The sequence below is a fragment of the Aquarana catesbeiana genome, linkage group LG04 (genome assembly GCF_042186555.1).
Source record: "Aquarana catesbeiana isolate 2022-GZ linkage group LG04, ASM4218655v1, whole genome shotgun sequence".
NCBI lineage: Eukaryota > Metazoa > Chordata > Amphibia > Anura > Ranidae > Aquarana > Aquarana catesbeiana.
Genome location: NC_133327.1, coordinates 655,427,617 through 655,451,337, shown reverse-complemented (window position 1 = coordinate 655,451,337; position 23,721 = coordinate 655,427,617). Strand labels below are relative to the sequence as shown.

At 40.9% G+C, this 23,721-nt stretch overlaps 1 protein-coding gene across 1 annotated transcript in view; it reads left to right on the top strand.

The window, feature by feature from the left end:
• LOC141140930 (S1 RNA-binding domain-containing protein 1-like) overlaps window positions 1-23,721 on the top strand; it is a 296,826-nt gene that overhangs the window by 155,152 nt on the left and 117,953 nt on the right. Inside the window, exon 17 of the mRNA XM_073628483.1 lies at window positions 6,539-6,621. Coding sequence (XP_073484584.1) covers window positions 6,539-6,621 — 83 coding nt within the window. The remainder of the gene's footprint in view (window positions 1-6,538; window positions 6,622-23,721) is intronic.

Below are 23,721 nucleotides of genomic sequence, written 5' to 3'. Positions count from 1 at the left end.
CTTTGAAGTTTGCTTGCATAGCGTTATCACATCAGATGGTCAGGAGCCAAGCTTTTGTTCAGCCTTGATGGAGGCCTGATCTCTAAATAATCCGATATGCTACAAAGCTTTGATGTGCAACTTGTTACATTCCAAAGGCCCCCTGTCTGCATCAACCAGGAAGTGAAACTCCAGAAATATGATATTAAACCATGTTGCCTTCCAAAAACATACATTCATGACAAGTGCAATGGAGATATTCCATACCGTAGTTACCATGCTATTGCCACCAAGGTTCCATTCTGGTGACTGCTCTGCCATAGAGTATGTACTCTCCCCTCCCATCCAGTCTGTGTATATCATTACAGGCTGATGCCTCATTGGTTGGCATGGTGTGGCTCTGATTGGTGGGCCTCCCTATTCCTGGTTAAGGATTGGCTCAATCTCCAATCCCTATACTTTGCATAAGTCAGCCCCCTTTAATGCAAATCCTTGGCACCGACTATTTTGAGTGGGTCATTTAACTTGTAGGTACCTTTTCAGGGAAGTTAAGTATTGATGACGGGCTGGCCACCCTCATTGCATATCTAAACCAGGGATCTTTTGAAGTAAATGTTTGTAGAACAATGAGGTTTGGGTCCCATTGTTTAGATAAACAAGCTTAGGCCCCGAATCGTCAGTATAACAGGGACTTCTGGGAAGCTATGTTACACACCCAAATAGATACCACTCTAAATTAAATATATTCATAATTACCATATTTTACAGCTATTAATGAAGATTTCACATAAACTCATAAGGCAACACCCATCAACAGGGAGCGAGGCTTATGTGTTTCAATGGCAGAACCCTCTTCATCGGAGCTCATGATGAAGAGGGTTGTGCCTTTGAAATGCTTAACCCTTGCTTCTTTTTGTGTAAAAGAACCTTCCACGATATGGCCTGTAGAATAATGAATGAAGCAGCTAGCAAAATTTTCAGGTACAAAGTATAAACGTATAGGAACACAAACGTGCAGCACTACTGTGACCTTAAATTACTATATATAAAGTGACTTAGTTTCTATGAATAAACCACAAATAACCATTAACCAGTTCGGCTCCAGGGCAACTTTTTTAATTTTTCCCATACATGTAAAAATCTTATTTTTTGGCAACAAAATTATTTAAACCTCCAGAACATTATATATTTTTTGAAAGCAGAGGCCCTGTAGAAAAAAAGGTGATAGTTTCAAATTTTTGTTTCACGTGATACTTGCTCTACTGTTTATTAAACGCAAATTTTCAGGAAAAAATATAATAAAATGAATTTTAGTGCAAAACACCTATTTTGGTTAAAATATAAAAGATGAGGTTGCATTAAGTAAATAGATACTTATATACTTTTCATGTCTTAAAATTGCGTGCACCCGCAATATCGCCAAAAACGATGGCGCCCAAAAATCCCCATAGGTGACTTTACTAAAGCTAGAGAGGGCAAAATTAGTCACATTTATTCATAGAAACCCACCAGTTTCTAACCTCAGCTTGTTCAATTAGGCTTTGGCAATAAAACCTGGAAGCTGATTGGTTTCTATGCAGAATTGTGACTAATTTTGCCCTCTCTAGCTTTAGTAAATAAAACCCAGTGTGTTAAAAGAAAACAAAAATGTAAAAAAAAATTGAAAAAAAATGATTTAACTTTTTTTTTTTTATATACTGTCACCAGTCAGTGTCCCTAATCACTGCCACACCAGTTATATGATGACGCTGTGCTGCTCTGGTGATAGTATTAAAAAAATAAAAATAAATTGTGAATTTTTAATTTCTTAATTTTCCAAAGAACATGAAATGACACAAAATTACAACTTAAAAAAACTCGCAGTGCCTCTTACTAAATACCTTGGACTGCCTATATTCCAGAAAGAGGTCATTTGGGGGGTATTTGTACTGTCCTGATGTTTTCGGCCCTCAGGAAATTAGATGGGCCGTCAGCACATCAAGATTGATCAATTTATTTATATATATATATATATATATATATATATATATATATATATATATATATATATCCCATAGTTTGTGGACTCTATAACTTTCCTACAGACTAAATAATATACACCGATTTGGGTTATTTTCACCAAAGAAAAGTAGCAGAATACGCATTGACCTAAGAACAGTTATTTACTTGCAAAATTTTATAACCTAAACCAAGAAAAACACTTTTTTTTTTTCTTCTAAATTTTCAGTCTTTTATCGTTTATTTAGCAAAAAGTAAAAAACCCAGCAGTGATCGAATGCCACCAAAAGAAAGCACTAGTTGTCTGAACAAAATCATAAAATTTTGTTTGGGTACAGTGTTGCAGGACCGCGCAATTGTCATTCAGAGTGTGACAGCTGAAAAATTGGACTGGGCAGGAAAGGGGTAAAAGTGCTCGGTATTGCAGTCGTTAATTTATCTTTTACTGGAATGAGCTTGTTGAATATATAACAATAGTGAACGGAGGGAACACAAAGGGATCGTGTGATCGTTCTATACTGTTACAGGAAAGGCTTGCCAGACGCCAGAGCTTGGATTGGTGCACACTGGCTGTCCCAGAGTTGTTTTTCTGAGAACCGTTGACCTAAATGATAGCTTCCCTTTAAAGATAATAAAGTAGTAGACGAAACCCTCTAACCTCAGGGCTGTTAGGATAAATATTAAATACTACCCATGTCGAGAACATCTGCAAATGCAATTTTAAAACTTGCAATGATGTGTGTTTTACAATAGAAGGCAATTGTTAATGTTTCTAAATATAATGGCCATAACTTACATCGTTTCTTGTTTTCCCATTGGCTATGAAGGCGTATGAAACTTAAAAAAATAAAAAGATCTTCCAAAACACTGGAAAACCAATTTTTACATTTCTGTATTTCACGAACTTGTATATTCTGTCAGTGGATCTGAAACTTTCTAACAAAGTTAAAAAAAAGGGGCATTATTTAATGTGGAACGTCAGATATGTGTTTTTACAGTGCATCCGGAAAGTATTCACAGCGCCTCACTTTTTACACATTTTGTTATGTTATAGCCTTATTCCAAAATGTCATTATTTTCTTTAAAAAAATCTACAAACAATACCCCATAATGACCACGTGAAAGAAGTTTGTTTGAAATCTTTGCAAATTTATTAAAAATTAAAAAAACGAAAAAAACCCTATGTACATAAGTATTCACAGTCTTTGCTCAATACTTTGGTGAAGCTCCTTTGGCACCAATTACAGCCTCAAGTCTTTTTGAGTATGATGCTACAAACCTGGCACACCTATTTTTGGGCAGTTTCTCCCATTCTTCTTTGCAGAACCTCTCAAGCTTCCTCAGGTTGAATGGAAAGCGTAGGTGCACAGCCATTTTTAGATCTCTCCACGGATGTTCAATTGGGTTCAAGTCTGGGCTCTGGCTAGGCCACTTAAGAACATTCACAGAGTTGTCCCATAGCCATTCCTTTGTTATCTTGGCCGTGTGCCGTGGTCGTCCTGTTGGAAGATGAACTTTCACCCCAGCCTGAGGTCCAAAGCACTCTGGAGCAGGTTTTCATCAAGGATGTCTCTGTACATTGCTGCATTCATCTTTTCCTTGATCCTGACTAGTCTCCCAGTTCCTGCCGCTGAATAACATCCCCACGGCATGATACTGCCACCACCATGCTTCACTGTAGGGATAGTATTAACCAGGCGATGAGTGGTGCCTGGTTTCCTCCAGACATGACGCTTGCCATTCAGGTCAAAGAGTTCAATCTTAGTTTCATCAGACCAGAGAATTTTGTTTCTCATGGTTTGAGAGCCCTTCAGGTGCCTTTTGGAAAACTCCAGGCAGGCTGTCATGTGACGTTTACTGAATAGATTCCATCTGGCCACTCTACCATACAGGCCTGATTGGTGGGGTGCTGCAGAGGTGGTTGTTCTTCTGGAAGGTTCTCCTCCCCCCACAGATAAACGCTGGAGCTCTGTCAGAGTGACCATCGGCTTTTTGGTCACCTCCCTAACCAAGGCCCTTCTGCCCCGATCGCTCAGTTTGGCTGGACGGCCTGCTCTAGGAAGAGTCCTGGTGGTTCCAAACTTCTTCCATTTACGAATGATGGAGACCACTGTGCTCAATGGGACCTTCAATGCTTTAGAAATGTTTCTGTACCCTTCCCCAGATCTGTGCCTGGATACAATCCTGTCTCGGAGGTCTACAGACAATGCCTTGGACTTCATTGCTTGGTTTGTGCTCTGACATGCACTGTTACTGTGGGACCTTATATAGACAGGTGTGTGCCTTTCCAAATCATGTCCAATCAACTGAATTTACCACAGGTGGACTCCAATCAAGTTGTAGAAACATCTCAAGGATAATCAGTGGAAACAGGATGCACCTGAGCTCAATTTTGAGTGTCATGGCAAAGGCCGTGAATACTTATGCCTGTATAGCCTGCCTTACTCCCACTGATGCCAATGATGGGACGATATTCCTTCCACTAACACAAATGATTGGGCATTATTCCTTTGACCAATACCTGGGCCTTATTCCCCCTTCTACTGAGCACAAGTTCTATGTTTTCACAAATATATGGCACAGATTAGCCCCTCTCACTTTGTGAGTTGCTGAAAAGTTTCAGCATACATTCTGATGAAAGGAAAGCATCACCAGACTAATGACCTATCCTAGGCAAAGCCACTGGCTAGAGCTCAAGGATTGTTTTTTAATGATAAAAATTGGAACTTTTATAAAAATAAAACTGTTACTTTATTTTGTGACAGATCAGCAGTTTATTTTTGCAGACTTATAAAGTTACTGAAATGTCTACTTTAAAAATATTGCCCTGTAAATTATTAATTTTATTTTGAGTGGAGAGTGAGGAAGGGACTGTGTGTTTTAATATTATCTCCACATCTGAAATTCTGATGTGAAAATCCAGTGTCATGGAGTTCTCGTAATCTCCCTTCCTTGCTGTATTCTTCTGTGGGAGTCAAAGAAGTGTTCACTGAAGGTGGTAAAGGTGACAGCAAATTTTGTAAACTCCATTATAGGTCAATACTTGTGGTTCTATGCATTAGTTTCCCCCTTTCCATTTAATTTGCTTGTATTCCTCAGTGATGAGTTCTCTGCACTGGAATTCCCACCAATTCTTCACCCACCTTGCCCTGAAGTCTAATTTTTCCTGTTGCAGGAAGATGGGGTCTCATTTTGTTACATTTTCCTTAATGTAAAATAACTGAAAGGTCCAATAGGCCTTGTTCACCTAATGGCTTTGTGTGGTGGGTTGAGCTGTGAAATCAAATGTAGGAAACTCACCGAGCCTCAAGAAGTCAACCACTGGTTTCCTATCACCTCCTTTTCTGTTGACAATTGTAATATATTGAATTTACTATAATTTTTTGCACCAGTAGCCATTGTCATAGAGCATGAGTCCCCAAACTTTGGCCAGTGGGCCATAGTTTGGATGTGTACAGTCTTTGCTTCTCTAGCCCTGCCCCCCTTCCCCAGCTGCGCTGTGACATTGGTTGCTAGGACCACCGGCATCCTAACAACCAAAGACATGCTTGCCCATGCATTCATAGGAAGATGGAAGGTTTTCCGTCTGGACCTTCTCTTACTCTCATTCTGCTGTTACATCACCTGTACTCTCATTACAGAGGTTAGGGGGACTCTGATGGGGACACTGATGTAAGGGTGGACTCTGATGGGCTCACTGATGTAAGACAGGCTGTGATTGGGACACTGATGTAAGACAGGCTGTGATGGGGACACTGATGTAAGACAGGCTGTGATGGGGACACTGATGTAAGGATAGTGCACTTGATATACAGAGGAACTCTGATTGGGACATTGATGCAAAGGAAGATTCTGATGGGTGGAATGTTGGAAGGAGGGGGTGGGGGGGGGGGGGGGGTGGGGGGCTCAGATGTAAGTAGGGGACTCTGGTATGGGTAATTATTTTTTTGACCCAAGAATATATGTAAAGTATTCAATGTGGCTCTCAGAAAAGTTTTGAGATCACTGTCATAAAGTATGGGTATTCCCAGCGGGGACACAGGCAGCAATTTAAACCGGGGGCTCTAACTTTCACCTACGCTACCCAGAACTAAAAAGGATACAAAACTTTTGGCTTTAGATATACTTTTCATATCAGTACTACTTGGTGGACATGTAACCAAAATATTAAAGTGCTTAAAGCGTCTGTCATAATATATGCATGTCTCATTGTGGGATGTTTTATTGAAAAGGAGGATGTGAAGCATAGGGTGTTCCTTCACAGCCGATCTAGCCATTATATTTCCACCCCAAGTGAAAGGAAACACCAATATGAAACACTTTCCACTTTCTCTATATTATAAAACATTTCAGAGTTTTTTTTTCTTTAAAATCCTAAAAAAAAATTTAAAAAAATCCTATTGCTCAGTAAGGAGGGAATCCCGAGCTTTAATGTGCTTTGGCATGCCCTCCTCTATAGTGAAGACATGAATCTGTCTGAGCTTGAGAATCACAAACTGCTGTAATTTAACAGTACTGACTTTTACAGAAAACCACATTGTTTGCCTATTCTGTTTTTCAGTTTCCATAGCGAGACGTGTACAGGATCCATTAGCTGAGCTTGTGAAAATTGAGCCTAAACACATTGGCGTCGGGATGTACCAGGTAAGGATATGCTGACTATTTCATCCTTGTATGCCTTCGTATTCTAGGTGATAGAAAATTATTATATATATAATATATGTATATGTTATATATACATACAATATTTTTTTTGTGTGTCCCTGTGATTTTCCTTGTGAGAAAAAATAAAAGCACTCAGTGATTTATTTTTTAAATTATTTTTTATTTGATGAAACTCCGTTTGTGCATTTGTGTGTATATATATGTGTGTGTCTATATAGACACACACACACCTTCATACACTCAGTGGAGTTAGACATGTCAGCATCATAGGATAATTAACAACTTGCTGACCAGGCTTTTTCTGGCTCTTTTTGTTTACAAGTTTAAATCAGTATTTATTTATTACTTATAACCCCAAAACATTATACAACTTTTTCTTTAGCGGAGACCCTAGAGAATAAAATGGCGATCGTTGCAATTTCTCACACGGTATTTGTGCAACAGCTTTTCAAACACCATTTTTTGGGAAAAAATACATTTTAATGAATTAAAAAAAAAACAAAACAATATATACCTACATTTTTGTTGGTGTAATAGGAAAGATGATGTTACGCTGAGTAAATAGGCCTAACGTCACGCTTCAATATTGTGCACGCTCGTGCAATGGCGACAAACTATGGTACTTAAAAATCTCCATAGGTGACGTTTTAAACGCCTTTACAGGTTACATGTTTAGAGTTAGAGGAGCACTAGAATTATTGCTCTCGCTATAATGTTCACTGTGATACCTCTCATGTGTGGTGCAAATACCATTTACATATGCCTGCATGACTCTCTATCTCTCTCTCTCACACTCTCTCTCTCCCCCCCTCCCCCCTCTCTCTCCCCTCTCTCTCTCTCCTCTCCCCCCTCCCCTCTCTCTCTCCCTTCTCTCTCCTCCCTCTCTCCCCCCTCTCTCTCTCTCCCCCCCCCCTTTCTCCCCCCTTTCTCTCCCCCCTTTCTCTCCCCCCTTTCTCTCCCCCCCTTTCTCTCCCCCCTTTCTCCCCCCCCCTTTCCCCCCCCCCTTTCTCCCCCCCTTTCTCTCCCCCTCTCTCTCCCCCTTTCTCCCCCCCTCTCTCTCTCCCTCCCTCTCCCCCCCCCCCCCTCCCCCCCTCTCTCTCTGTCTTCTTGTACTTTCTCTCTCTCTCTCTCTAATATATATATATATATATATATATATATATATATATATATAATCAAGGTAAATAGAATATAAAAATAACAAATAGAAGTAAATCCCAATGGAGCTGACATTTTTGTTTATGTGTTTTCAAATTCTTTTTTAAAAGCAAGATAAAAGTTGTGTAAAACCCATATTGCTAATGTAAAGTAAAATGACTGCAATGGCGACAAACTATGGTACTTAAAAATCTCCATAGGTGACGTTTTAAACGCCTTTACAGGTTACATGTTTAGAGTTAGAGGAGCACTAGAATTATTGCTCTCGCTCTAATGTTCGCTGTGATACCTCTCATGTGTAGTGCAAATACCATTTACATATGCCTGCATGACTCTCTATCTCTCTCTCTCACACTCTCTCTCTCCCCCCCCTCCCCCCTCTCTCTCCCCCCTCTCTCTCTCTCCTCTCCCCCCTCCCCTCTCTCTCTCCCTTCTCTCTCCTCCCTCTCTCCCCCCCTCTCTCTCTCCCCCCCCCCTTTCTCCCCCCCTTTCTCTCCCCCTTTCTCCCCCCCTCTCTCTCCCCCTTTCTCCCCCCTCTCTCTCTCCCCCCCTCCCCCCCTCTCTCTCTGTCTTCTTGTACTTACACTCTCTCTCTCTCTCTCTCTCTCTCTCTCTCTCTCTCTCTCTCTCTCTCTCTCTCTCTCTAATATATATATATAATCAAGGTAAATAGAATATAAAAATAACAAATAGAAGTAAATCCCAATGGAGCTGACATTTTTGTTTGTGTGTTTTCAAATTCTTTTTTAAAAGAAAGATAAAAGTTCTGTAAAACCCATATTGATAATGTAAAGTAAAATGACTTTTAAAAAATACCTTTGCATTCCTAGTTTTAAATTGTATTATACCGGCTTCTCATTATTCCACTCATGATGGGTTTACTTTAATTAAAATGGAACTTTAGTCAGAAAAATAAGTCCTGCTCGATGACTTCAGGCTGGTCCCTTTTGCAGGTATAGCTATGTAAAACATCAAAAATAAGTCCCTATACTTTTAAAAAACCCAGTAATACACTTCCTCACCCTGCTCTGCACATGCACAGTTGCTCTCTCTTTTTTAGCACTGTGTAGAAAATGCAGAGGCCGATCTGCTGACAGCCTAAAGATTTACTGCTGCTCATGGACTCTGGGCTTCAGCAAAATGGCAGCCTCCAGCAAGAAGTATCAGGAACAATGCTGGAGGCAATTTGCAGCACACACTCATTTTGGTAGCGTAATTATTAATGTGGAATATATATTTCTTGCTAAAAAACAAATCTTTTTTATCAAGTTGTTTTGGGTAAAGTTTACTTTAAGAAAAAACTTTTACACTAAGTTACATTGTTGCTGTTCGTTATATAGACATGTTATGCTTTTTTAGGAAGCACATCGGTGTTGAAATGCTTGGATGCAGTATGTGAATACTGATGAGCTGCTCTGGTCTGACTGGCTTAATTTGTTTTGTACTACATATCCCCCAATCCCCCAGCTGTCAAGGTGGAGCAGGGCAAAGCAAAGTGAGGCTTTAATTGTACCTCATAGAGACAAAAAATAAAACACAAAATTCAGTAATAATTTATTATAAAGATTAAGTGCTGGTTCACACTGGTGCGGTTTCTGATGTGACTTGAGTCGCACAGAACAGAAGGACATGGGAAATCTGATTATTTTGAATGGTGCCCGTTAACATCATTTTGACTCTGTGTTGCAATTTTGGAAAAGGTTCCTGTGCTAATTTGGCGTGATTTCAGTCCAATTTGGTTCCATAGAATACGCTGACCACAAAACTGTACTACATAATCGCACTGAAAATCTCATTGAACGTGCAATGCAGTAGTGTGAACCGAGCCTGAAAAAACACCTTTCACACATGTTACTGTAAGTGTGACCATTGATTAATAAACTCTGAAGTAAGACAAGTTCACATTATATGGCACCTCTGATCAACACATTTTGTGATTCTATTTTGTGATCTATTGTTAACCATCAACTACACACATCTGGGTGTTGATCCTGAAGAAGCAACTAAATCTTGAAACACGTTGATCGGAGGCGTAGAAGTATATTTAAATTAGGGCTGGTACCCATAGAGTGATCCTGAAGAAGCAACTAAATCTTGAAACACGTTGATCGGAGGCGTAGAAGTATATTTAAATTAGGGCTGGTACCCATAGAGTGTATTCAAAATTCAGCTTGAACCCACCTTCGGGTTTCCAGAACACTCAAACTCATTGCTATGTTCCTCAAACCATTCTTGAGTTCATCAGACCAGGCCTTCTTCCATTGCTATGTGGTCCAGTTCTGATGTTAATGTGCCCATTGCAAGCACTTTTGGCTGTGGTCACGGGTCAGCATGAGTGCCCTGACTGGTTAGCGGCTACGCAACTCCATACAAAACAAACTGCGATGCCCTGTGCTTTCTGAAACCTTTCTATCAGGACCAACATGAACTTTTTTAGCAATTTGAGTTACAGTAGCTCTTCTATTGTATCAGACTATACGAGCCAGTCTCCTCCGGTTGTCTTTCCTTGGACCACTTTGGTAGGTCCTGACCACTGCAGACCAGGAACATCCCGCAAGAGCTGCAGTTTTAGAGTTGCTCTGACCCAGTCGGTTTGAGTTTTATAATTTGGTCCTTGTCAAAGTCCCACAAATCCTTACACCTGTACATTTTTTTTTCTTTTAGACTTCAGGACAACATGTTTCCCTGCTGCTTCTGTAGAACCTATATCATTCATTTAAAGTGATTCTAAAGGCAGAGGGTTTTTTATCCTAATGCATTCTATGTATATGTGCAGCAGCCCACCTGATACTTACCTGAGCCCCATCTTGATCCAGCGATGTTGCACGAGAGCCTTGGTTGTCTGTAAAGATTAATACTCTCTGAAACAACACAAAGTTCACGTTATGTGGCGCCTCTGATCAAAACTTTTCGTGGTTCTATTTTGTGATCTATTGTTCACCATCTACTACACACATCTGGGTGTGGATCCTGAAGAAGCAAATAGATAATGAAACGCGTTGATCGGAGGCATAGAAGTATATTTAAATTAGGGATGGAACCCTTAGAGGTTATTCAAAATTCAACTTGAACCTACTATCTGGTTTCCGGCACCTCAAACTCGTTGTTGTGTTCCACAAACCATTCTTGAATTCATCAGACCAGCCCACCTTCTTCCATTACTATGTGGTCCAGTTCTGATGTTAATGTGCCCATTGCAGGCACTAAAGTGGTTCTAAAGGCAGAAGTTTTTTTTTTTATCTTAATGCTTTCTATGCATTAAGATAAAAAAATATTTAGTGTGCAGCATCACCCCTGCTACTTACCTGAGCCCCATTTCGATCCAGAAATGTTGCACGAGAAACTTGACTGTCTGGGACTCCCCTCCTAAATTGAGTGCGACAGCAGCAGGCGCCATTCGCACCCACCACTGTCAATCAAAGTCAGTGAGCCAATGAGGAGAGAGAGGGGGCAGGGGCCACGCCATGTCTCCGTGTCTGAATGGACACACAGAGCAGTGTCTCGGGTGTACCCCTAGCAAGCTGCTTGCTGTGGGGGCACTCAGCAGGAGGGAGGGGCCAGGAGAGCCAAAGAGGGACCCGAGAAGAGGAGGATCCGGGCTGCTCTGTGCAAAACCAACTGCATAGAGGAGGTAAGTATAACATGTTTGTTATTGTTAAACAAAAAACAAAAAAAAAAAAAAAAGACTTTGATATCACTTTCATACAGCAATATGAAAAAAAAAACATAACGCCCTAACCCCGCCTAAAAAATGTTTAATCCCATACATCTCATAATGGAGCCCTCTGAAATGTAAATACCATTTAACCAATTGCCTATTGGGAACTTTTACCACCTTCCTGCCCAGGCCAATTTTCAGCTTTCAGAGCTGATGGGCACTAATAGGCGGCACTGATGAGGACACACTGATAGGTGGCACTGATAGGCAGCACTGGTGGGCACTAATTGGCAGCACTGATGGACACTAATTGCCACTGTTGGGGATGCACTAATCATCAGGACACAGATGATCAGTGCAGATGCCCCCTTTCACACTAGCCAGTTACCGGCTCTCTTCTCCCCTCATGCTGTGGCAGCGCGAGGAAAGGAATGCCGATAACCGGCAAGTGTGTTTACATCGTGATCAGCTGTGATTGGACCACAGTTGATCACATGGCGAAGAGCTGCTGTGATTGGCTCTTTACCCTAATCTGTGATCAGCTGTGTCCGAGGGACACAGCAATCAAAGACCGCTGGTGGGCGCGATCACGGGAGGACGTCATATGACACCCTCCCAGAACTGGGCAGAGTTTGGGCAACTATATGGCAAATGAGGTTTAAAGATGGTGTATAAACCAAATAGCACATGTAAATAAAGTTGTAGTAACAATATAAACAAACTGCATTTAAGGACCTCAAAAGGTGTACAGCAAGAGCATCTATCTGTTATAATAGAACCCCCCCCCCCTGGGTTCTATTATAACAGAAAAAAGATACCCGTAATGCAAGTAGTAAGCCCAAAAATAACCTACACAAATGTTTACAAATGTGTACTAACCACTGGTATGCTGAGCATAGATAAAAGAGAAAATGATCGAGAAACTAACTACATTCCAGGGAGTCCCATACCCATATAATACTGCAATAAGGTATGAAGGGCACCCACAGAATAGCATCACACACATTGCAATATGTAGCCGCTTTGTCAGAAGGACCTTCGTTGTGTTTTTTTTTTTGTTTTTTTTTTTAGGCAAGCCATTAATTTAGTTTGTGAATATAGAGAAATGGTGATCTTGTGGAGCGAACTGTCAAGCTTTTCAATTTTCCACAAGTTAACATGATGACAATGATGAGAACTCCAGGCAAATCTCTTTTTTTTTTTTTCTTCTTTTTTTGTATGATTTCTTTTCTTGGTATGATTATATTATCTTTAGCATAGTGATGAAATACTACACAAACAGCAATACTTTAAAAATGTTATTTCTGCTATAGTTTTTGTTTCTTAGTAAGATGGAGTCCAGGGTTTGTTTTCCTGGCGTTTTTTTCCCCCCTATGAGCCAACCTAACACACAACTCCTTCCCCTTCACCTTTATGTAAGAACAAGCTGTTATCCATAGGATAGAGAGCTTATGTATAATGTAGTGGGCTGTGCAGACCATGCAGTTCTGTGCAGAGTTTTTGACCAATGAAGGCAACAGGCTCAATATTTGTAGTTGCCAGTGTTTAACCATTTCTATACCGGGCACTTCCCCCCTTCCCAGGATAATTTTCAGCTTTCAGCGCTGTCGTACTTTGAATGACAATTGCGCGGTCATACAATACTGTACCCATACAAAATTTTTATCATTTTGTCCCCACAAATAGAGATTTCTTTTGGTGGTATTTGATCACCTCTGGGGTTTTTATTTTTTGCTAAACAAATTTGAAAAAACCAAAATTTTTGAAAAAAATACGTTTTTCTTTGTTTCTGTTATAATTGTTTTCACCTTCACTGACGGGCACCGATGAGGCTGCACTAACGGGCACTAACGAGGCAGCACTGATGAGGGGGCACTAATGTGCAGCACTGATAGGCGGCACTGATGGGTAGCTCTGATGAGGTGAGGAGGCACTGACGGCCATTACTGATGGGCACTGATTGGCATCTGTGATGGGCACTGACAGGTTACTGATAGGCACTGACTGGCATTTTCATGGGCACTGACTGGCATGTGATTGACAGATGTGATGGGAAGTAGGAGAGCCGCCGATTGGCGCTCCCTGTCAGCGCGAACCAAGGAAAGCCCTTTAACTGGCACTTCCTGGTTATCATTGTGATTGGTTGCAGCTGATCACGTGGTAAAGATCCTACGTCATAGGCTCTTTACCACGATCAGAGATTCGGTGTGTCAGAGCGACACACAGCACCAGCAATCGCCGCGCTCTGCGCCCCTGGGGGTGCGCACGAGTGGCTTAGCCTGCTGGACGTCATATGACGTCCAGTCAGGATAACGGAGCCACATTATGGACGTCAATCCGCCATAGGGCGGGCCGCAGGTGGTTAACCACTTCAGTACTGGACACTTTCTTCCTCTTCCTGCCCAGGCCAATGTTTAGCTTTCAGCGCTGTCGCACTTTGAATGACAATTACTCATGCAACACTGTACTCAAAGTATATTTTTAAATTTTTTTTTTTTTTAAACCGATAGAGGTTACTTTTGGTAGTATTCAAAGAGGAACTGCAGTCTGCTCACATAATTTGTAATAAAAACATCTTTGCCATTCTGAAGCTTCCCTCCAACCACTTTGCATATTATTTTATATATACTGTGATTATGTACTTGCCAAATATGCTGCAGAAATCTCCCTCCGCTGAGTCTGGCTGCAACCATTATAATTGTGGGCAGCTGAAGCTGCTGCCTGTTCACTTCCTGGATTTACACAGAGGCACACCTCCAGCTCTGCATCTCTTATTGGCCCTCTTATGGCTCATCCCCCCTCCCTTTACTGGCAAACTCTCACGAGAGTGGGAGAGAGAGCTGTGCATGATGTCATAAGCCTAGGCTAATGACCAGACAAGAAACAGGAAGTGGGCCGTATAAGGTATTTACTGGCGGAAAATAAATGTTTTACTACCCAAAGTTAAAACAACAAGGGCAGAAGGTTTAATAGAGAGAAAGAAGAAAAAATGACTGAAGGTCCGCTTTAATCACCGATGTGTGTTTTAATTTTTTTGCTAAATAAACAAAAAAAAAAGCAAAAATCTTGAAAAAAGAACACTTTTTTTTTTTTTTTTTTTATTTTGTTTTTTTTTTATTTTTGCAAATAAAATGTTCTTGTCCTTAGGCACAATCTGGTTAAAGTGGAGTTCCACCCACTTTTACAACTCTTCAGCATCCCTCACTAAACTGTGCACTGTAAACAAATTGGATATATATTTTTTTTTTCTCAGCACCTACTGTATATCTGCTGTGTTCATTTTTCACTTCCTCCTCCCTGGCCGCGGCCCATCGCATCATTTCCTGTTTGCAATGCCTTCTGGGAAGGGGCGGCAACTTCCTCTGAAACTGCCGTTGCTATGGAAACCTGACCTGAAACCTATTACACTGCTTGCCCACAGATGCCCACACTTAAAATGGCCACGGCCTGCTGTAAGTTTATAAAATAACAAACTACTGCTATAAACTAACAAAACAGACCTTAGTTTACAGACTAACTTTACTAGAATACATTAAGCTTGTGTATTATAGGGGTATTTTTATTTAAAAAGTATAATTTCGGCCGGAACACCACTTTAATGTAGATCAGGGATCTCCAAACTACGGCCCTCCAGCTGTTCAGGAACTACAAGTCCCATGAGTGTTCAAAAAATGTTCAAAAAATAATCAATAAAACTGCAAAAGTGTGTTAAAAAAATGTTCAAAGAAATGTGCAAGCTGTGACGAGTGTATCAAATAAGATAAAATAAAATTCCAATGTGCAAAAAGTTCAGAAATCTTCACCATCAGATAGAAGAAGACCTATCATGTTAACTGTGATTGAAATGATGGTAATTGTAGTTCCTGAACAACTGGAGGGCCGTAGTTTGGAGACCCCTGATGTAGATGAATGTTCCATTTTCAATTTTATTATTGTGTTTTGTACATGTAGTACTTTGTCCATCTTCCGATGTACTGTCTAAGGCTATCTGTGAAAGTTTATCATTTTGGGTACACGTTAAGTGATCTTGGGGTCGGTGTAGATTTTTGCCTTCGCAATGATATATGTATAGCATAAATATATTATATTTTTTTGCTTTATTATTGCCAGACCCCAGATCTGGATCCTAAATATATTGTAATCTTCTTGTATGAATATGAATGTCATACATTTCTATAGGTTTATATTCTTGTTTCCTTACCCTTTTGATGGTAGTAATTCTGGCTCCATGAGGCTGATCATCGTCCAAGCCTGAGATCTGGCCAGAACGTGAAGCTCTGCTGTGTATAGATTTTAAATCCAGGAAATGGATTGTAGATCCTCTTACCGTCTGTAGATTCCATAGGCCAGCTGCTACATGTCATTATTTCTTTGCCATAAGGGTATGCTTGAAGGATGGAACAGGCCTGCTGTACTAGTGACCCAACTCTCTATACTGTCATTTTCAGTAGTGACCCCTAGAAGGTTATAATGGTTCCCTTGTGGAGTAATGGTTTATGTGATCCTGGGGAAGAGGGGAAAAAGCGAGGAGAAAACACCTAAAATGAGTTAACTATGTCTAGTCCAGTTCTGACATTCCTCTCCTTCATGTAAAAAAATATTTTTATTTTGCTCGAACACTACTTAAAATCCCTAAACATTTTATAATTTTTTTTTTTGTTATTTTTAAGCAGGCACCCTAGAGAATAAAATGGTGGATGCTGCATATTTTTATGTCGCACTAGATTTGTCCTGCGTTTTTCAAACGCAAGTTCTAAAAAAAAAATACACTTTAATGACTTTTAATGCACAAATATGTAATAGAGTACCCGGTTGTTTTGTAAAATATAAAAGATGATGTTAGGCCACTGCCTGTAAAAGCAATTCAGTGGCTGTATAGCCACTAGGATCCCTTTAACCTGATAGGGAATTGCCAGCTCTAAAAAAAAAACGAGACTGGATCGTGGATGTAAACCCGAAAATTTTATTTTTTTTTTTTATATCATACTGTAAAGTATGAGATTTCCTATCATTTCAGCCCAGTCTTGCCACACAGAGTTAATCCATCTCTGAGCAATCCTCTTTTATTGTTCAGTGAGAAAAATCTTGACAAACTGAGAAAAACTTTGTCAAATCCTCCTCATTGCTGTGAGTGACAGCCTAAGACACATGCATTATTTTTTAATTCCCTCCCCCACTCCTTTCTTCAGCAGCTCTGCAAGGATTGGCTGTTCCACACCTCACCATGATTTGGCATGCTGAAGTCATGTGGTTACTTTCCTGTCTTTTCACTGGATGTTAGAGATCATAGCAGAAGTTCAGTGTTAGAAATAAACAGGAGAAAATGCATATTGACAAGGGGAGTGTAGAGGTGGGCGGGGAGTCTACTGACATCACGACTCCACCCACCGAGCTCCAGACAACCGACCCACCCACAGAATCTGCAGTTTTTCGGGTCTCATAACAGACAGAGGGGAGACATTTGACAGGTAAGGATACATGCAGGAGGCATGTATATCCTTATAGATAACCCCTATGGCAGTAGTTTAGAAAGGATGACATTGGGTTTACATCCACTTTAACCTTGATCCTGGTATAACCACTTAAAACTTAGGCTGTTTATAAACAGCCTAAGGCAGTGGTCATCAACCCTGTCCTCAGGGCCCACTAACAGGCCAGGTTTTATGTATTACCTTGGGGAGATGCAGACTAGAATACTGCAATCACTGAGCAGAAGATGTTATCACCTGTGATGTATTTCAGTTATCTTGCAAACCTGGCCTGTTAGTGGGTCCTGAGGACAGGAGTTGATGACCACTGGCCTAAGGGACAGGAAATGGTTCAAATCACTTTCTCTTCCTTACTGCATTGGCATGAGGGCTGTGGCTAATAAACAGAGCAGCAGTTGGTATAGTTTGAGAACAAAATATTACAGCTCACACATACAAAAATGAAATTTAAATCCTGCAAGGCTATTTAAAGCACCTGAGCCTATCAAGCAAAAATATGGGGATTTGGTCACACCATATGGCCATACAGTGCTTAAGCCCACTACTGCATCAAAGTACCCCATTATCAGTGGGTCCTACACTATCCATAGAATGAAAGATCCACACTCCTCTTTATGGGAGAACTAAAAGGACTCCTCCTATAACTCAGGTGGACACTAATGGGGGATGGGGTGCTCAAGTGATCTGGTCAGGACCCATATAACATATAAGTTGGTATAGTTTCCTTGAAAAGAGATCACTGCAAGGGTTGTTTGCATTAATACAATCATTTGGACTAAATTAAGCTACATTTTTATAGAAAGATAGTCCTTTTGGTGTTAAGTTCTGCCAACTGGCATCTATGGCTTTCCTTACTCTTGCACCCTAGCTTCCCAGCACCGTAATGGCAATATAGAGCCATAGAGGACTAGAACAGGATTTGAACATAAAACTTTGTTCATCCCTAGGACCAAATAAATTACATTGGCTACCTTCCCAACCTTCATTCTTTGTGTCATTGTGTTTTGTATGATATTTCAGAGTGGTTGGTATGGAATATTTTGCAGCAGGAATATACAAACTATCACATAAAATAAAAAATGTGCTTTAAAGTATAGTATATACTATACTCATTTACTAAAACCTATCAAAAGTCCTTTTCAGTATTTTTAAACTGCAGCTTTCAATAGATTAAAACCTGTGTATCCTGCCATAAGGCACTCAGCAGGTAAAAATGTGCTGTCCCTTACAATTTTGCACCTGCAATGTTATCCCATTACATGGCCTTCCGGTGGAGCGGCAATTTGAACACACATTATGCAGGCATGGTCCAATGTTGTCACCATATGGAAGCCTGCTTGAAATGCCATACAGTCATCGCTGGAGGTGCACATAGACAGGAACTGGCTGCTGGAGATCAGTAGCATTAATATGCAGTATAGTTAAAGCAGTGGTGGGCATTCAGGGCCAGCAAGGCCTTCTCTGCTGGCCTAAATACTGCCTTACGTTTTATTATATTTTTTCCATGAATGCATTATTCCCAATAGTCTATTATCTTAATTCCATAGAATCTCTCTTGGTTTTGCAGCTTTGTATACATAGTAAGGTTGAATAAAGACACCAGTCCATCCAGTTCAACTTGAGTGAGCACCCACAATTGTCCCCATCCCCGCACATTGCGTCCCATCAAGATGCCCATCCACTAAATTATTATTTTTTTATTATATTTTATATAATTGCTGTTTATTTTCACAAATTGCTGTTTGGACACAACACCGGCAACGAAATAGAGTCCGGTGCACAATATTATGAGCGGAGATTGTTTGTTACTCCACTCTGAAACAAACCAAGAAAATGGCCGCCTCCGAGGCGGCGACAACCTTGTCATTGTTAGCCTATGTGCTGTGAAAACAGCAAAATCTTCCTGTATCAGACTGTATTCGGTAGTCGGTGTTGTGTCCAAACACCAATAAGTCCAAATCAGCAATTACTGATGGCTTAAAGAAAGCGGAAGTGACGTGGTTAGATTTTCTACTAAGTTGCCTATTTTGTCAGGACATCAGCAGGAACACCAGGGATTGCACAGATTTTCATTCACGGTGCAACAGGCACATATCAGGAATATAAAATGTTTGGTTTATATATTCTTTAAGGCGAAAAGGGAGTAGACAAGTAGGCCAAAGATATCTGAAAGGTTACAGCCAAAAACTGCTGGATTCATTCATGTAGGACACCACTGAAGGCCTAAGCATGAAATGCACGTCCCGCCACTGAGTTACAGAACATACTTTCTAAAGCAGTGGTTCTCAACCTGGGGGTCGGGACCCCCTCGGGGGTCGAATGACAATTTGCCAGGGGTCACTGAATCCTGGGCTGTTCCTGAAGCCCGCACTGCTCTCCCAGCCTTTTCGTGGCCACCCAGCAGGGCTGTCCCTGGAGCCTGTGGCTGCCTTGCTGGGATGTTCCTGGAGCCCGTGGCCGCTCACTCAGCCTCTTCACAGCCGCCCATTCAGTTCACGGCATGGCTGGGGGGCAAAGACTAGAGGTCAGCTGACTGGTGAGGAATGTGAAGTGGGAGGGGCTGGAGGAGACCCTATCTCCTGATTTTAGCATAGGTGTCACTGTTATGAGACACCACTAAGTCGGAGACACAGGGAAGCCAGGGACACAGTAACACTACCTGTGATTATAGTTGCCATTAAAAGTCCCCACTACAGTTCTCAGATCAGCAGATGACCTTGATCAAGAGCAGTTAAGTTGGCTGATCAGAAATCCCCCAGCACTGCCACTTATCCCAACTCCCCACCAGCACTGCCACTTATCCCAACTCCCCACCAGCACTGCCACTTATCCCAACTCCCTGCCAGCACTGCCACTTATCCCAACTCCCCACCAGCACTGCCACTTATCCCAACTCCCCACCAGCACTGCCACTTATCCCAACTCCCCGCCAGCACTGCCACTTATCCCAACTCCCTGCCAGCACTGCCACTTATCCCAACTCCCTGCCAGCACTGCCACTTATCCCAACTCCCTGCCAGCACTGCCACTTATCCCAACTCCCCGCCAGCACTGCCACTTATCCCAACTCCCCGCCAGCACTGCCACTTATCCCATTCCCCCACCCCCCATCAAGGAGTAAGGGAAGGAAAAAAATAGAGAATACATGGAAGGGAGAGGAAAAGAGGGGGAAGAACAAAGAAAAAGGGAGAGAAAGAATAAGAGAAAAACAAGAAAGAAGGCTAGAGAGAGAGATGGAGGAAAAACAAGAAACTAGCATAGAGAGAAATAAAAGGGAAAGAAAGGAGAACAAAGAGAAAGAGTGATACATCCTAAAATGTACCATAAGGGGTTTTAATACTGTACGAGTGGAAGGGACTCAGGAAGCACTAAATGTCCATGGATTAGGGGCGCAAATCACTTGTCTTGCCTTGGGTGCTTACAACCCATGCTACGAAAATAATTTTACTGTTAGGGGTCCCCACAACTTGGGAAATTTTATCAAGGGGTCACGACACTATAAAGGTTGAGAACCACTGTTCTAAAGTAAAAATTTCCAATGAGTTCAACCGAAAGACAAAAATAAATGTAAAAAAGCTTCAAGTTAGCTTCTACAGGCACAGAACTTTAGCAAACGAAATGTCATTTAATTAGGGTTTACATCTACTTACATTTCTGAAGGAACATATTAGCAGATTTGATCTTTACACTGGGTGTGTTGCACATAGAAAACAAATTTTTTTCTCCGTATGTGTCTAGAAACTCAATTCCAGAGGGCGAGCCCTTGCTTCTAGTTTTCAATTTGTTCTTGTCTAATTCTGGCCGCAACCATTCATTTTTAGCAACTGTAGGAAATATTATTTTTGAAACCCAAATCGTATTTTATTAGATAATGATTAATATCTCTGACCTTTCCCTGCATCTGCTCTATAAATACACAATGGTCGATGTCAGTCATTGTCTAGGGTTTCATCTCTGACCCGCTTTCCATGACATAGTCTGATTTATACAAAATCGGTTTAATAGCTACTCCAAGACAAAATTAAAAGTCTCTTAATCCAGACTTAACGTTGTTTGCTTTCACAACTGTAAGTCATAAGTAATTAATTTTCTTTGGAAAATTAGTTCGGTTAGCATTCCCAGTAGCATCATTTGTTGACTCAAGGTTATAGATAGGTTAATATTTTTCTTCTGCATATTGGCCTCAACTTTTGCAAGACCTTAAATCATAACAAATATACATTTGCTCAACTGCAAATAATTCAGGCTTATGCCAAATGAATGTTGTCTTTATTTTTACCATCCAAATTATGATGCTTGGTGTGGCGTTGGAGGCCTCGAGATTGAACTTCCAACCTGCTCGGAAATTTATTTTTCAAAGTTAGAAAAGGCTACAGAAATCTGTGAGTTAAGGCTTTAATGCAAGCTTTCCATATGTTTGTTATTTTAGGGTATTCAAAGTTTACATCTTCTTTGTTTTGTGACTTAGTGGAGAAGTTTGGTGCCCATCATCCCATCCTGGAATATTGTAGGTTTTTTAAAAGCTTGATTGTGCATATAGAGAAAATGTATGAATTATGTGACCTATTGATGTCACCTGAACACAATTTTTTGTTTTAAAGATTTTTTTTTTTTTATCTTTTTTTTTTTTTATTTGTTTCATAACAATTGTATTACAAAAGACAAATTGTACAGAAAACAATGTAAAATGCTGAAAATGAGTACAATTGTGATGCACGATAATTTAAGTATAAATCTTCCAAAAGATGTTCATAAAGATTGTTTTTTAAATATAGATTACTTTTTTTTTTTTAAGGCCAAATTTTATATAGCAATAGAGCAAACACAAACTGATAACAAACTTCAAGGATAAATGATCTCAATTATCACGGATAAAATATATTTAGGTTTTTTAGATCTCCTTGTTAGGTTTCAGCTTTTGTTCTCCACAGTTGTGTCTTAAAAAAATAGCTGCAAAGAATATGTTACCCCCAACATTTCATATTCCTGCTATGTGTATGTTGTACCGTGTACTTGTGTTAAAAAGATCCTGTTCTCTTTGTATTTCCTCCTTTGTGTGAAATAAATTTGATCCTGCCAGTCCCGCTGCTTTCCTCATTCAAACTGGCCACAGTAGACATGAGAGCACATCCATCCCAGTGTGGTCAGTTTTCTGGTTGTGCAGGGGGAACAGCCTGCTTGTCCTCTAATAGCCAAGACTTGTGCTGACACGCCTCCCCCTGCACTGCCATTCACTGGGAATATCAGTGTACTGCTGTTTTCTCTACCCCCACCTCTCTAAACTCCTCAGGCATCTGAGAACAGAGATTTTGTGACCACTTTTAAAAAAAGAAAACAAGGTATTTATCTTTTTTTTTGTCATTTATACAAAAATGAAAGCGTGTTGCGCTATCCATATGTTTATTCGTTAATTATATGTATGTGGATATATAGTGAGTTTAGCTATCACTGTTTTAGTTTTCTTTTTTTTTAATCAAATCCTAATCCAAAATCCAAATCCTCCACTGTTTTAGTTTTCAGTCACTGAGATTATTTTAATTTTGACACTCAGCGCAATCAATTTTTATTTATTTTATTTATTTTTATTTTATTTTTTGATTTATACACAAATGTTTTGCTTCCTTTTTTATTTTAAACTGAATGAGTTGTTTTACATGGTGAGTGTTCATATATACTTTGAGCACCTGTGTTATAAAATTACCACACCTAAAAAATGCATTTATAAGATCTGAATAGTCATTTACAGACTCTTAGGGCTTGTTCACACCAGAACGCAGTGCGGGAAACCCAAGTTCTGTGTGCATTTCCCACACCGCATTGAAAATTTCACATCTGTGAAATCTTCTACAGATGTCAGTATATTCCTAACGACACCCCAAACGCAGATTGCAAATGCAGTGCGCTTGCCTGCACTTGATCGCTTGGTACCACGCAGTTTGGTGCAGTGCATTTTACGTTTCTCCCGGTGTGTCAACTTGCATTAAAGCGGAGGTCCACCCACCGCTGCAAAAATTAAAAGCCAGCATCTACAAATACTGCAGCTGCTGACTTTTAATAATCAGAGACTTACCTGTCCTGGAGTCCAGCGATGTCGGCACCGCAGCTGATGCTTCCATCAGCTGTCGGGTGAACCCGGCAGTGTAGCCTTTCGGGTTCATGCCAGGAAACCTACTGCGCATGCGTGAGGCTCCGCTCCTCTCTCCTACTGGCCCGGCAACAGAGGGAGGAAGAGGTAGCCCCAGCCATGACGTCAATACCCACGGCTGAGGCTCCCGGAAGTGGTGAATGCATACCTGTGAAAGACATCCTGTTCCCCCTCCCCACAAAAGGTGCCAAATGTGGCACCAGAGGGGGGAGTACAATGAGCGGAAGTTCCACTTTTGGGTGGAACTCCGCTTTAAAAGCTGCATTTGAATGCATGTTAACTGTTTGCCGACCAGCCGCCGCAGTTTCACTTCGGCAGAATGGCAGGGCTGGGCGAAATGACATTACCTTACTTCGCTTGGCCTTTTGGCCACTGCGTGCCCACAGCGTGTGCCCGGAGCCTATGCGAGAGCCCGGCGGGCACCCATGATCGCTCGTGACAGAGCGAGAACCAGGATCTGTGTGTGTAAACACAGAAATCCCGGTTCTTTCAGGGGAGTAGAGACAGATCCTGTGTTCCTACTAAGTAAGAACACCGATCTCTCTCTCCTCTCCTAGACAGTCCCATCCCCCCTACAGTTAGAACACACCTAGGGAACACGGTTAACCCCTTGATCGCCCCCTAGTGTT